This window comes from Tyto alba, unplaced genomic scaffold, assembly GCF_018691265.1.
Source record: "Tyto alba isolate M040663 unplaced genomic scaffold, T.alba_DEE_v4.0 Super-Scaffold_42, whole genome shotgun sequence".
Classification (NCBI taxonomy): domain Eukaryota; kingdom Metazoa; phylum Chordata; class Aves; order Strigiformes; family Tytonidae; genus Tyto; species Tyto alba.
In genome coordinates, this window is record NW_024881318.1 from 16,395,688 (window position 1) to 16,410,698 (window position 15,011).

Consider the following 15,011-nt stretch of genomic DNA (forward strand, 5'->3'; position numbering starts at 1 on the left):
ACAGGAAAGAACACCTAAAGAAGTGGATTCAAAAGTAGAATCTTATCATTCAACCCAAACAGAGTTTGAGCAAACAGCAGAGAGACAAAATGAGTTCTCGGCTCAGGAGTTGAAGTCTACATTAAATGCCACCCAAATTCAAGAAAAGTTGACAAGCCCCAGTGAAGTAAAAATAAAGTACCTCCAGGAAGACTTAAAGGATGTGCAGAGCAAATCAGAAAATTCTGAAGCCAAAAGAAAGAACATAGAAGCTCAGGTCCAGTCTAGAGTCCCAGAAACAGATCATTTAAATAGCACAGACATTTCAGAAAATGGTTCTGATCTTAACCTGAAGTTCCAAGAAACTCAAAACAGGTATGAGGAAGCTGTGAAAGAGGTTTTGAGTGTACAAAAGCAAATGAAGCTGAGTGTTGTTTCCTCTGAAAGTGAAGAAACCAGCTCTGATCTGAGTAGGTTGAAGGTTACATGCGGAGAAGTTGAAACACTTAAGCAAGAATTGAAGAGAGCATTGGAGGATAGTGAAAGACAAAAAGAAAAAGTGAGACAGCTACAGAAGAAGTTTGAAGAAAGAGAGCAGAATGTGGTAAGCAAATTGTCTGCGGAAGAGTGCGAGGAAATGAAGAATTCATATTGTTCAGTTATTGATAACATTAATCAAGAGAAAGCATTGTTGATTGAGAGGTACAAAGAAGGTCAAGAAGAAATTAAAAGGTTGCAGGACAAGCTGACAAATCAGACACAGTTGGAATCTAGTGCTGAAGCTGCAGAAGTAAAAGATGCGATGCACAAAATGATAGATGAGCTCAACAGACAACTTAGTGAATTGTCTCAGTTGTACAAAGAAGCACAAACAGAGCTTGAAGACTATAGGAAGAGAAAAACTCTAGATGATATAGCTTCGGACTACATTCCTAGAGATGAACATGAGAAACTGATGCAGGTAACGAATTCTTTGAAATACAAAGCAGAGAATGAGTTGTCAGAAATGAAATCCCAATACACAAAAGCATTAGATGAAGCAGAAGAACTAAAGCAACTGTTAGATACTCAGAAACAAAACTCTTTGCCAATTACTGAACACCATCAGGTGATGAATGCACTCAGAAATACTGTAATGGAAATGGAAGAAGAAATAAATGAGCTTAAAATACTGCTTACCAACAAGGAAAGCGAAGTAAGAAACTTACAGAAGGAAATACTGGAAGAAAAAGCTGCAATTAATGAAGCAATGGTACCTAAGGCTACATATGAAAAGCTCCAATCATCACTAGAGGGTGAAGTTAGTGTTTTGTCATCCAAACTGAAGGATGTAATCCAACAGAAGGAAAATGTGTCCTTAGATGTTACGCAACTGAGAAATGAAGTTTTGCGCTTGAAAGAAGAGAAAGAAGGTATGCATACTCTGCTTGAAGCAAAGGAACGGGAGGTGACTGGTCTTCAGCAAAAGTACCATCAAGCTCAAGAAGATCTTCTTGAAATGAAAAGATATTCTGAAAGCTCATCAAAACTAGAAGAGGATAAAGATAAAAAGGTTAGTGGTTCACTATAGTGAAGGAGTAGTACATGAGTTCAGGCTGCAACACACGTTGGATGATGCATGGGTGACCTAACAGACAATGTGTCAAATGTCACAGAGCGGAGTAACTTTTGAGTGCATTTGCCCATCTAAAAATTCAGATATCAAAGTCAAAGAAGTTTTCAATATGTTTAACTTCGCAGCTGGTTTCTCTCCCCTGTGGAGATATGCATGATCTTTCAGTTTACCTCTTTCAAGTTCTGCTTAGGTTGGGTTCACACTATTCAGGCAACTGAAGTCAAAGAAGTGGTATTTACAGCAGGAAGAGAATCCAGAGGAGACAAGAAAACAAAAGATCAGAGATGAGCAAATATTCACTATTCTGGTTTTACTATACCATCTCAACCTTAGCATGACTTGACTGTTTTTCCTCTGCAGCTACCATATCTGTCACTACGAATTCCTTTATAAAAAGCTATGTGTTTTGGTAGCTGTGAATAGCTGACCTATGTTTGGTATGTTTCTGTCTTGTGTTCAGCAGCAGTATTTGTAAAGGTGTTAACTGCAATCCTTTTTTGTAAATATTGCTCGCTTTCAAACAAGGAATGGGCTAGGAAGGGGGATAGAGAAGCATTGTAACTCTTTGCTTACATGATGTCTCTATTTGTCCATTGAGTTTATTTACATCTTGTCTTCCCCCACTTCTTAGATTTAAGTCCCAGATAACCCTGAGATCCACAAGAATACAGTATGCCTTGCAGCTTTTCATGATAACCTATTTTTTGCCTTCCTAGATCAATGAAATGTCCAAGGAAGTTAGCAAATTAAAAGAAGCATTGAACAGCCTTTCCCAGCTTTCCTACTCGACCAGTGCCCCCAAAAGACAAAGCCAGCAGCTGGAGGCATTACAACAACAAGTGAAGCAATTGCAAAACCAACTGACTGTAAGTCTGATATTTTGTAAACCCATCATTATTCACAGTTCTCCAAAAATATGCATGCCATTTTTCACTCTGCTTTATTTAAAATGGAGCAGTTAATGTGTACAAGGAAAGGAATTTTCATCCAGAAATTCTGTAACTTCTCTGTTTCTCTGAAACATTTAGGAATCTGCAAGTCATGACTTGTTCTTTAGAAACAGTCTAACTAAAGAAAGCTGTTTGCCACAATATATTTTTTCAGATCAATAGTAAAGCAAAGTTCCTGTGCTTGTAGTAGAATGTAGTGACCAGACCTGCTGCTGAGACCCTGATTTGTGAAAAATGTAGCCAGTGTGCAGTGGATTTGTGTGTTTTCTCAAGAACATTCATCAGCTGAAGTGTTTGTGTTTTGGGGGTTTTTTTTAAGCTAAAATAAGTTTGACCTTCTGGAACAAAGTAGTCACTGAGGGCATGAAGTTCCCAATCAAGCAAATCCATATGTTGACAGGGAGCATACTTTATTCTTTGAAATTCTGAACTGCTTAAAGTTATTTTTTTTAAATTGTATTCATTTGTGCATGAAAGGTCCAGTCTTCTAAGCTGGGTTGAATCAGAATTGCAATTTCAAAGAGGCAGCCTCTTCAAAGGAGCACTTTAATTCACTGCTGCGGGTGAAAAGAAGGTACTGCCAACCAGAGGTCTTTGTTGAGAGCTCTGTAGTAACTGAAACGAGAATTCCCAGTGTGACATGCTAAATGGCTTACATGTTGTCTGCTTTCCTGCCTTTCCCAGCAGACAGAAAGAAGAGTCAATATGCAGACAGTTAAACACCGCATCCTGTCAGTGTAAAGGCCCAGACTTTTTTATCCCAGTCCAAGTCCGAAAGGACCCTTCCTCTCCCACTGCTTAAGGACCAGTGTCATGGTGTGAGCTCAGAGAGCAACTGAGCATCATGCAGCTGCTCAATCCCACCCTCCCCCCCAGCACTGGAAAGGAGAAAATAAGCCAAACTTGGAATTTGAGATTGGACAGGGAAGGATAAATCACCCATTATGGTCACAGGCAAAAGGCAGACTTGCTAGGGGAAGGGAAAAAAAGAACATACATTTATTACAGACACTAACAACACGTAACAGAGTAGGACAGTGAGAAGCATTGCCACATCTTGAGAACACCATCCCCCCACCCCTCCCTTCTTCCCGGGCTCAGCTCTGCTCCCGATATCTCTACCTCCTCCCCCAGTGGCCCAAGGGCAGGAAATGGGGGGTGCAGTCAGTGCTGCTGCTTTTTCCATCTTCAGTGGGGGGAGCTTCTGGAACTTCTCCCCCTGCTCCATCGTGGTCCCCCTCTCACAGGAGAGAGTCCTCCACAAACTTTCTCCGACGCGAGTCCCTCCCACGGGCTGCAGCGTTCCCCACACTGCTCTGTTGTGGGACACCAACTTTCTCCAACTGGAGTCCCTCCCACGGCTGCAGCCCTTCATGAGCTGCTCCAGCGTGGGACACCCCCGCATGCTGCAATCCTCCCAGTGCCACATTAGGAAAGTGGGTTGGATTTGAAACAGGACAGAAGCCTTTCCTTTCTGCAGGGTAGCTTTCCTAACAGCTTCACATTTATTTGCAAAGATGGCTTCTGGGATGTGGTAGTCTGCAATCATGAAAAAGGAGGTTGGCTTTCACTGTTGAATGTATAGTAATTAACTGAAGATCTCATGTAAGCACCTTTGTAAGAACCTCCTCTTCCCTGGGAAGGCATTAGCTGACAAATGGGTCACTGACTTCAGGGAAGAGTTCAGTTGTTTTTGAGGATTGATTTGTCAGAATATTGTTGGCTTTTCTCAATTCTGGTTGCTGATAAGCTCAGGAGTATGTGCTCATTCCACATCTTTGCAGCTCAGTGACTCCTATAAGTGATGTCATCACCAGCTTCTTTTATTGGGATGGGTAGAATTACAGCATTTCTGTGAACCACACTTCCAAGCAAGTTATGTTTTGGATGGCTAGTGGCACAGTACTGTCCAAGCTGGTTTTCCATACATGCATAAGACTGGTTTGTAACTACCCAGAGCTCTCTAAATCTAGTTGAGGAGGTCTGAATACAGCAGTTCTGAATGCTTTGTGACTTTCTGCTTAACTGTTTTCTAGGAAACAAAGAAACAACATCAGGAAATTGTCTCAGTTTACAGGATGCATCTTCTCTGTGCTGTGCAGGTGTGTTTGCATATTGTCAGTTACACGATTTTGGTATTTTAACGAAAGATGTTTCTTCTGCAGATTTAGTAAGAACTTTGAATGTTTTATCTAAGACATCCCACCCAAAAGTTATGACTGTTGAGGTATAAATTTAATGCTGCTTCCTTTTGGGAAATTGATCTAATTACTATAGCTTAAACTTTCGTTTGTAAATATTCTTAAAGAGTAGAGAGATGCTTGAATTCAATCATCTTTTCTTCTTTTTCCCCTTGTCTAGGGTCAGATGGATGAAGATGTCCAGAAAGTGCTTAAACAAATTTTATCGATGTGTAAAAGCCAATCACAGAAAAAGTAAACAAAAAAGCCAAGGAAAACTCCCTATCTCTATTAATCCTGCTATGGGTGTTTAGATTTGCCTTAAAGTAAGATTTAAAATGGGCAATTTGCTGCTTTTGTGTTATTGTGCTGTTTGTGAGGTGGATTTGTCTGTCTCTACCACTTCCCGTGTGCATTTGCGTGTGCAGTAACTAAACACATGCCTGCTTTTCATATCTAAAATGCAAGTATGTTCTTCAGACTTTTTACTTAGGCCACTCCATGTCATGTTTACCCTGAAAGTACTTTCTAGCTTCCTCCAATAGAGGGAGGTTAATCTAGGGGAAATCACTCATGTTGCCTGTGTAAAGGTGAAATTCTTTATAAGATCTTCTGTACTGTTTATAAGCTGCATCTTATTATGGGGATTAATTTAGTTGCTTGATGTTGTAGCACTCAGATTCCTGACATTTTGCCATATACAGACTTTGGCAGAGCAGAAGTGAGCCTTGCAGCAGTGAGCAGAAGTAGATATTTATGCTAAACCAGAACATTAAACAGCTACACTCTCAATGTTATGTTATTTAAGATTAACACACCGTAAGGTAGCTGTCCCAACCCATCCAATGCACTGAGTATACAAAAATCATACCATGCTTCAGTTTCCTTGAACTGCCTGGTAGTTGGGATGAAACTATTTCAAAAGGTAAAATCATTAGTTTATTGAAGTTCTGTACAAAGCAGTACAGAAATGTCTATATAAACAACCCTTTATGATAGGTTTAGCTATCTATGCAAGTGTTGGCCATGAAGCTCAGGAACAAACCAGAACATAAACTTTAGACAAGGGATTCTAGTGAACACAGGATGTTTACAGTGAATGTCAATGCCTCATACTTCTTAACCTCACTTTTGTAAAGATCTCCTTCAGTATATTTTTATTGGCCCTCTAATGAATTTTTTTGTAACTAAACCATTTTTTCTACATAATGTTTGCATTAAGCTTATTAACAAATATTTTTAGGTAATCGTGTTCTAGAGAGTTTCTTTTTATACCCCCAAGTATTCAGTAATAGTGAAGCATAGTGAACTGCTTTCAGTTTGTAAAAGATCTGCACAGAATAATAGACTTGTCTGTCAGTGTGTTGCTGATGTGTAAAATGCAATTCAGCCTGCTGTTTCAACAAATGTAGAAATGATAGGTAGAGAACAGCAAAAGGTGTCAAAAATTTCTACATGTTTCTAGAGGCTAGGGGCATCAGTAAAGCCTTTATCAGCGCTTTGAAATTTAAAGTCAAGTAAAAATGTCTGATGTGGTGTAACATGAACTATGAAAAAATGTTTCTAAGCACACACTGCACTTGAGGGTACAACCATTCTAACTAGCTTGCAGCTTCACTATGGTATTGTTTTTATTCCTGTTAGTGGATATGTCTCTAATAGAGAAATCTTCCAGAGCTATACAATCTATGAAGTTTATATAGAGTCATAATATGACAAGAGTCAGCAGCATCTCAGGCTGACTGGACTCATAGTGAACTTACATCATGTAATTCCTAACCCTGGCAAAACTAAAATGGATTTTAAAAGCAAAAAGAAAAATCACACCTTTGCATCAGTTAGACCTTGGTGTTACTTTTTCTTGGGCGGTTTAACTAATGCTTGCTAATTTTGAACAGTGTTTTGTAGTTAGATGGTTTTGAAAATGCTCCAAAGAAATGTGAAAAGAATTTTGCTGCAGCACTTCAAGATGAACAGGATGATTTAAAGCATGCTAATGCTGCAGAGTATAAAACTTGATGGATCATTTTGTAGGTTGCCTGATGGATTTAGTCTTCTACTTTGTTTTGGTTTGTATATTTATTACAATTATCTTTGTGGATTATTGAAAATTATATACCACAGCATAGCAAGTTTCTTTATATGTAATTTACAAGAAGGTTCCTTACGCAGCAAATAAACTGTTTCCAGTTTTTTCATTATTGTTCTTTCTGTGTCTTCATTTACTTTTTGTATTGAGAGAAATCTCGCAATGCTGTCTTAACACAGTGCTGATATGTTCTCTGTCTCATGTTTAAATAGCTGTCAGATGTACTGGGTTTTCCTCCTGTCGTGGTTTGAGCCTGGTTGGCAGCCAAACACCACACAGCCACTCTCTCTCTCCCTTCTCTTCTGGCAATGAGAAGGGACAGATGAGCCAGGCTTGGGGTTGGAGATAAGACCAGGAGGGGCAAATCACCCGTTATGGTCACAAACAAAAGGCAGACTTGTTAGGGGAAGGAAAAAAACCATAAGTTTATTATAGACACTAACAACACATAACAGAGTAGGACAGTGAGAAGCATTGCCACATCTTGAGAACACCTTCCCCCCACCCCTCCCTTCTTCCCAGGCTCAGCTCTGCTCCCGATATCTCTACCTCCTCCCCCAGTGGCGCAGGGGCAGGGGATGGGGGGGGTGCAGTCAGTGCTGCTGCTTTTTCCATCTTCAGTGGAGGGAGCTTCTGGAATTTCTTCCCCCTGCTCCAGCATGGTCCCCCTCTCACAGGAGACAGTCCTCCACAAACTTTTGCCAACTGGATTCCCTCCCACAGCTGCAGCCCTTCCCGAGCTGCTCCAGCATGGGACACCCCCGCATGCTGCAATCCTCCCAGTGCTGAACTACAACAGCGGGGCTGCCTTCTTCCGCAAGGCCTTGGCCTTCTTCAGGCACAGCACCTTCATTATTCAGGCAGAAACCACAGGCCATAAATCAATGTCTGCTCCACCGTAGATCTCCATGGGTGGCAGGGGGGGCTGCCCTGCCGTCTCACCACAGGATACAGGGGGGTCTCTGCTCCAGCACACCTCCCCCCTTCTTTCTTCCTCCGTTCCTCCACTGACCTTGGTGTTCATGCAGCTGCAGCAACTCCTCCTCACAAATCCAACTCCTCCTCAGCAAGTCCCTTCTTAAATATGCTATCACAGAGGCGCAGCTGGTTGGCTCAGTTTTGGTGCAGAGCTGGAGCTCACTTGGAGCTGGGGGAGCTTCGAGAAGCTTCTCACAGGGGGTCACCCCGATAGCCCCCTTCCCTGCCACCAAAAAACTCCACCACTCACTCAAACCCAGGACACCTCTGTAAAATTGCAACTTGATTATTAACTTCCTTGTAGATCAAGGAAGAATAGAATCCACTCCCAACCCCGTGCAACCAGTTTTGCAGATTATGCCTTCTGATTGGTAAATTCAGAGCCATTTCTCACATGGACATCCTGCTAGAAGTAATAAGTTTCCCGTTCACCACTGGATGATGCACTCCAACTAAGCTTAAAACTGCCTTAGAGCAGTAGCACAGATTGGTGAGGTCCCACAATTTTTCAAAACTGAGGTTCTCTATCACTCAGCATTTCACGAACAGAACTACAGTGAAAGTATATATATATATATATATATGTATGTATGTAAATGCATTTGGATATATGGATGTGTATTCTTCTCTTTAAATTTAGCAATAGTTACATAGTCCCACTGCTTTTTATCATCTCTTCTACTCCTGAGTTTTATTTGAGAAACTAGTTTTTCAGTAACTTATTTGCTAATAATACCTTCCTATCTGAGGTCAGAACACACAAATGGCAGGAATTGCACCTCCTTTGGTTACATCCCAAGGGTCAAGTAGTTCTTCAGCCTCTCACAGAAAATTTCTGTAAGATGCTCAGTACTGGGTTTCCTTTGAAGAAGACTGCTGACAAACTGGTGTGCAGAATCTGTTCATGATGAGATCACCTGGCAGGGAAGATCACATCTGTTTTGATGACTTCTGTGCTGTCACAAGCAATGGGCCTGCTGCCGCGTGTCTCCCATCTGAATTGCCATTTGTTTTCCTTGTGGATGGCTGGGTGCCAGCTCTGTGTAACAGATTTTTTTTTTTTTTTTTAGGGGCAGATCTTTTGCCTTCAAAGTTGGTTGTTGCCACATTTAGAGTAGAAGTGTTTCCCAAGCATCACTGGTCTGGTAGTTATTTATTTCTACCTCCTGCATGGGCAGTCGTGGCAGCATGGGTCTTCTCTTCAGCAGTATATTTAGAGCAGATTTCTTCCCCCCTCCCTACTAAGTGTATGAGTGCTGGGGATAAACAATCCTCTTATCAAACTCACAGACTGCAGTTCGCACACAACAGGTAATTTGGTCAGACTGCTCAGCTCGAGCATACCAGCTCTTCTCACCCATCCCACGCCCTGTCGCAGTAGAGAACAGTGGCAAATGATGGTAGTGGACTTCAGAGGACTGCGAGTGGAATTCAGGAGGAGGCATCTGGTTAGATGTGCATTAACAGCACTTCTTTTTTTGTTCTTTTCTCTCTTGCTGAAGAAAGGAAGTGCAATGTCATATAAGTGGGTGCTGCCCTTGTTATTTGACATCTGGCTGTCACAGGCCCCCTCTTTTACCAACCCAGGCAGGCATGAGAAGATGATGGAGAGTGAAATGATTCAGGAGATTTCAGCAGCAATCAGACAAGAAATTCTTGGAGCATGCCATGTCTCCTTGATTTACAGATCTTTTGCCTCTAGCAACATGTAGTGTTACATAGCCAATACTTGAGCTCAAGGGTGGTTGACCCTCTTAGATGAGTCTGGCCACCTGGGCACACTCCACACCAGCAGGACAGCAGCATCCTCTTGTTCCTTTCCTCATCAAAGTGTGTGCATGCTCCCACTGTGGCTTGTGGCTATTTCCTGCTCACAGGTCCCTTATGCAGAAAAAGGAAAGTGGTTGGTTGTCCCCCTGGATGTGGTTTTGGTATGTTTAGGTTTTTTCTGCACCGTCCTACTTCTGAAGAACTGAGAGCATCAGTGTCATTCCCATGAGTCCCACTTTCCAGAGGAAAAAGAAATGGAAAGTAAAAGAAACATTTGCTAGATGGTTTATTGAGGTACCTCCTCGACAGAGGCATGAGGTATGAAGCTGGTATTTTCCCATGCTGGCTGAGCAGGGGACTCAGTGATGGCAGAAAGGCCTGCTGGTTTCCCTTCCACCATTCCTCAGGTAAACTAAATGACAACGTGATATGTGTCAGTGCAAGACAGTGAAAGCCAAGGGAAAGCCACGCTGCTGTGTGCTGCAGTAAACCACAGCACAGTGCCCTAGGAGAAGCAACCAAGAGAAAGCCAGTAGAAAAGCTGGCTGAAGATCACTTGGCAGATGACATGTTGCTGTGTGAAGCGGTGATTTAGTTTTGAAGCCCACTTCATGTTATGTGAGTTTTCTGAGCAATGGCTGGCTAGCTCGGGGAAGGAGGTAGGTGGTGTGTGATTTCACTGTTCTGAATGTTTTGGAGCTAAATAAATTACTGTTGCTAAATGTATGTTGTGTTTAGACCATAAAAGATGCTCTCTGAGGGACTTTGGCAGTGTGGGGTACTGGCCTAGAGTGTGCAGGAAGGAGGAGGATAAGCAAAGGAGGCTGAAGGTCCATGTGGGCCACAGGAGAAGAGCTGCCTCATGGCAGTGGAGCAGGGGGGTCCACGTGGGCCTTTGCCCATCTGACCTGCCCCCAGGGAGGCTCTGGCTTGGGTTGGGCCAGCCAAAATATCCCAGGGCTTTCTCCATGCTGATGCCAGCCTTCATCTAAGCAAAAGACAGACGCAAAAGGCTGAAGCAATCTGCCCTTAATCATGACAGAGACCGATGTGCTGCAGGGAAGAATCTCTGGCTCAAGCAGTGTGGTCGGGCCTCCCAGTATGGGACAGGTCCTGGAGCACAGACAGCCTCTTGTGACTTCAGCTGCCTGTGGGGCCAGGGCCTCAGCCAGCGCTGCGGGAGGTCTCGAGATTTAGCCTGCGAAGCAGCTGCACAGTGGATCAGAGTGCTCCATGTTGAATAAATGCATGGAAAAGCTCTTGGAGGAGTTAGGTGTTGAGGTTTCAGAGCAGCAGCATAGGCAGACATGGTGTAATTCACCAGATATTCTGCAGGCACAAGCATAACCCAGCAAATTTCAGACAAATAGGAACGGGTGCAAGGCTTTTAGGACAGATCAGTGCTTTAAATTCTTTATTCACTGTGGTTTCGGTTTGCCACAGGGAGCACTAAAAGTACTCTGAATTTAGTGCCAAGCCACAGTTCAAGTGTCTGAGTACCTTGAAACCTTCATGTGTAGCAGCACTGTCTAGTTCTGCAAACGTGGGTCATTGAGGAGTGCTCATGGGTGCAAGCCAACCTTCAGCAAAACATTTCATAGAAATGAAGCCTCCAAATGTTTTTTTCTTCATCCCTTTCTCCTCCTCCTCCTCTATTTGGATCCTTCACAGATCCCTTTGAAAATAAGGAGCTGAGATACTAAGTACAGACTAGAACCATACATTATTTTTGCTTCATGTCCATCTTCTCATGGCAGTAACAAATTAATTCTTCTCATGTTAACAGCCATTTCCATAAACTCTGTCTTAGAATTAATTATATACAGTGGTGAACTGCAGCTGAAGCGAATTAAAACCTGTGATTTAAAAAGTTTATACTTATTTGAAGAAGCCTGAGATACAATTTCTGTAGCTACAGAATAGTCTCACGAGCAGACCCTGCTGCTGGCAAGAAAACTGTGTGCTTTGCTCTACACCTGCAAGTGTTGGCTTCCCCAGGTTGCGATAGCGTATGGCAAAATGTCTTCTAGAAGAAATGACAGCCTCTGTCTTGTTGGACCCACTGTTGGGATCCTGGGGTGGTGTGTCACCAACATAACGCTCCTCTGATGGTTGCTTTTCCCCTTCACACAAACAGTAGAAGTTTGTGCTTTTAGTCCTGCAGATGCCAGTCACACCAGTGGCTTCAGGAGGGTCTGTTTGGTGATACAACTTGTAGCTCCTCATGCATTTTATGGCAACACATCTGTGTCTGTTTACAAACCTTTGGCTGCCCTGACAGACTCTTATTTGATGAGTTTAACATAGGTATTTACACAATCATCCATTTTTCAGTCTATTATTTTAAAAGCCTGCTTGCATGCTGATCTGTCCAGATTTGCAGTGTTGGCCCTCCTTGTACATTTTCCAGCAGCCTGAAATGCTCAGACGGTTGGTAATGGGGCCTCCTACCAGCAGCTGGAGATTGGAAACAGGCACATCTCCGTGACATCATCCCCTGCATGGAGCTCCAGGCTGGAGCCCATCTCCCTGCGTCCTGGCGGGCGGCCGTCTGCTCCTGCCTGCCCAGCCGGGCCCTGCACACTCATGGTGAGCTGTTAACCCTGCCTGGGAGCGATGCTGCAGCTGGTACCTTGTGTCCAGTGGCTCTCAGGAGGCAAGCAGGCCTGCACCAAAACACAAACATGCTCACAGGGGAAGCTGACACTCCTGTGTGGTCACTCTTCCCCTCCGGATTAGCCAAAACGCTCCTCAGTGATGACTAGGTGTGGACATAGGCTCTTCCTCCATCCTCTGTCCTAGAGCAGCAACAGTCCTGCACTCTGATGCACACTCAGAAGCCCTGTCCAAAAATGTTTGGATGCATTTGCTTCTCTGTAAGCACTTTGCTGCCTACCAGAAGGCATCCCCCAAAGAAGAGGCTGGAGAGCAAGGCAGAGCTGGATTAAGCTGCATTTTCCAGATCAAAAAAGGAAAAAAAAAAAAAAAAACAAACCAAAAAAACCCAAACAGTTAGGGAGGGACAGAGAGTTTAACCTGGTATTCCTTCTCCTTAGAGCCTCCCTTGCAGCTGGAAAACAGTGCGGAGAGTAAAGACACAAAGCATGAAAGTCTGCGCTGCCCCATTCCTAGAAATAGCTCCTGGGGCTCTTGCTATTCGAAGTGCAGCTCCCAAAGAAGCAGCACTACATTCAGCAGCTGGTGGGGCTGCAGATGGGGGTGAGCACAGCTGGCCAGATGTTGCAGATCTAGGTGCAGACATGCCCATGCAGATGTTGCAGAGCTGCATGTCTGCTGGAAGGTCCCAGCAGGGGGGTAGAAGGGTCCCTGTGCCTGGGGGAAGGACAGAGTGCTCCCCGGTACTGCCTTGTCTGCCGCAGCATGTGGCGCGGAGGGTTTGGGGTCAGGGTGTGTGAACAGGACTGTTCTGAGGCCCTGCACTGCCAGAGGGTGGCTGCGTGGTATCCACAGCATTTCTAAAATTCCTGTCCTTGCTGCCACATAAAGAAATCACATCACCATCCAACAACTGGCAAGGGGTAGGCTGGCAAAGTTCCCTCTGCGGATGCTTTGCCTGATGGGTCTCTGGCAGTGTCCCCCCTTGCAAATATCTGCCTAATCAAAGCTGTGCATGATCAACCCATCTGGGTTGTAGCATGGAAGAGGAGGGCGTGCAGCTACGCCGGCTGCCTTTGAGCAGCTCTGTGCAGTCCTTGCCTCTCCAGGACCCTTGGTCACCTCCACAGAGTGGTCGCCTGAGGGGACACGCTCCCCACTGCTGTGAGCAGGTAACAGCCTGGGCTTACCCCAGCTCCTCTGGGAACTGTTTCATGCCTCGAGTTTATCTGGAGAATCTCTCCAGCCATCTGACGGCAGCTTTTAAGAAAAATCGGGCTCTCCGTTGAGGTAAACATCTTGTTGTAAAACTGCTGGGAGAAGGAATGTGCTCTTGGTGATTCATCAGGTTACACCTTTAAAAGCAGCCGGGAATATTCTCAGAGGCTGGAACAAGACCACCCCTATCATTACACTGGTTGAGATGGGTCGGCTGAGGTCAGACTGCAGTTTTTTCAACTAACTGCTCGGCACAGCTCTGGATCATCTCACTCCTCCCTGCAGGTGGCCCTGCATCTTGCAAGGTGGTTTCCGCAGTGTAAACCGGCTGCTCCATGCCCGGGAACACCTGCAGGAGCAGGGATAGTCTGGGTGCTGGCACCAGGGCCCTCAGCCTGCACTGCTGGGGTTCAGGGAGCAGCTTTGCACTAAAATGCTTGCTCCCCTTATTGCTGGGCTGCTCTGAGCTGTGTACGAAATCTTAGGAGCCTGGCTCCTTCGGCAGCGTCTGGTTTTCAAGCAGACAGAGGCATTGCAGCCTGGTGTTGCTGCAAACCCCCTGCAGTTACTGCCTGACTGGTGGAGTGGCTTCACGCCTCCCTCAGTGTTGCAAATCCGTTGCTGCACTCTACTGGCATTTATGGGGTAAAATCCACACCTATATACAGATAATTTGTTATCTAACTAGATAAATATAGGACATACATTGAGGCCTCTCGCTTTCTGTTGGCTTGCTCATTTCTGGTCAACCCCACAGTCCCATCTGAGCTGGAAGGGTAGGAGGCTGCTAAATTCCGCAGGGAGAACTTTCATCATCCCTTTCCCACAGCCTCGTACCAGACTAGAAAACCCAACATGCCCACTCCACCCGCACCTTACCTGCCCCCCCCTCCCCGCCCCGCTCATCTGTAAGAGCCAACCACCAAAGCAGCAAGTTTAATGTCTACTTTCTGACCAGTGGCCCACTGGGGTTTTGATCTGCAGAATAAATGAGTGGGGTGTCAGGGGACTGCCAAAGTGCTGACCCAAACTCACCACATGCTGCTGTGTGCTGTTGCTATGGAGGGCGTGATATTCCCACTGTCTCTCTGCGGGGGCAGGTTGTCAGTGGTGTAACAAAAGTGGAGTTTTTCCTAGATTTCTTTGTTGTGCAGTTCAGGCCATTCTAGATTTCCTTCGGGTATATTTCTCCAGAATACTTGCATAGAATGACATTCACATTCATGGTGGATATTCAAGCCCACTTGTCACTATTAACTCTGCAAAGAGATTAGAGCTGTGTGGATGCCTGATTACATTTCCATGCAACACTCGCTCCCTTGCAGAGCCCTTACAATTAGATTTAGCAGGGTTAATGCACTACCCTGTTAGTTGTTTGAGCCTGGCTAAGGAGGGAAGCAGGGTAGAAAGAGGCTGAAGGAGCCTGTTGTGGCCCTTAGCTGCCATTTATACCTACGCAGTCCTGCACCCCCCTCAAAAACAGATTAATGTAAAAATTAATTTCTGTCTCAACGGGAAGGCATCAAGCCTCTACTCTGTAACAGCTCCATTTTTAAAATAATTCCACATTTGTTCAGTTTAATGTTAGTGTTCTATCAGCAAAAGCACTCTTTCAG

General features: G+C 44.5%; 1 protein-coding gene across 7 annotated transcripts in view; it reads left to right on the forward strand.

Annotated features, from left to right (window-relative positions):
• Positions 1–6,922, forward strand: part of RAI14 (retinoic acid induced 14) — an 87,177-nt gene extending 80,255 nt beyond the window's left edge. For 6 of the 7 annotated variants that reach the window (XM_032992245.2, XM_032992247.2, XM_032992251.2 and 3 more), the window contains 4 exons: positions 5–1,531; positions 2,311–2,460; positions 4,581–4,646; positions 4,906–6,922. In XM_032992245.2, the coding sequence (XP_032848136.2) occupies positions 5–1,531; positions 2,311–2,460; positions 4,581–4,646; positions 4,906–4,983 (1,821 nt within the window). In that variant the 3' untranslated portion in view covers positions 4,984–6,922. The remainder of the gene's footprint in view (positions 1–4; positions 1,532–2,310; positions 2,461–4,580; positions 4,647–4,905) is intronic. The other variant, XM_032992249.2, reaches the window with a different exon arrangement.
• Positions 6,923–15,011: the final 8,089 nt, after the last annotated feature.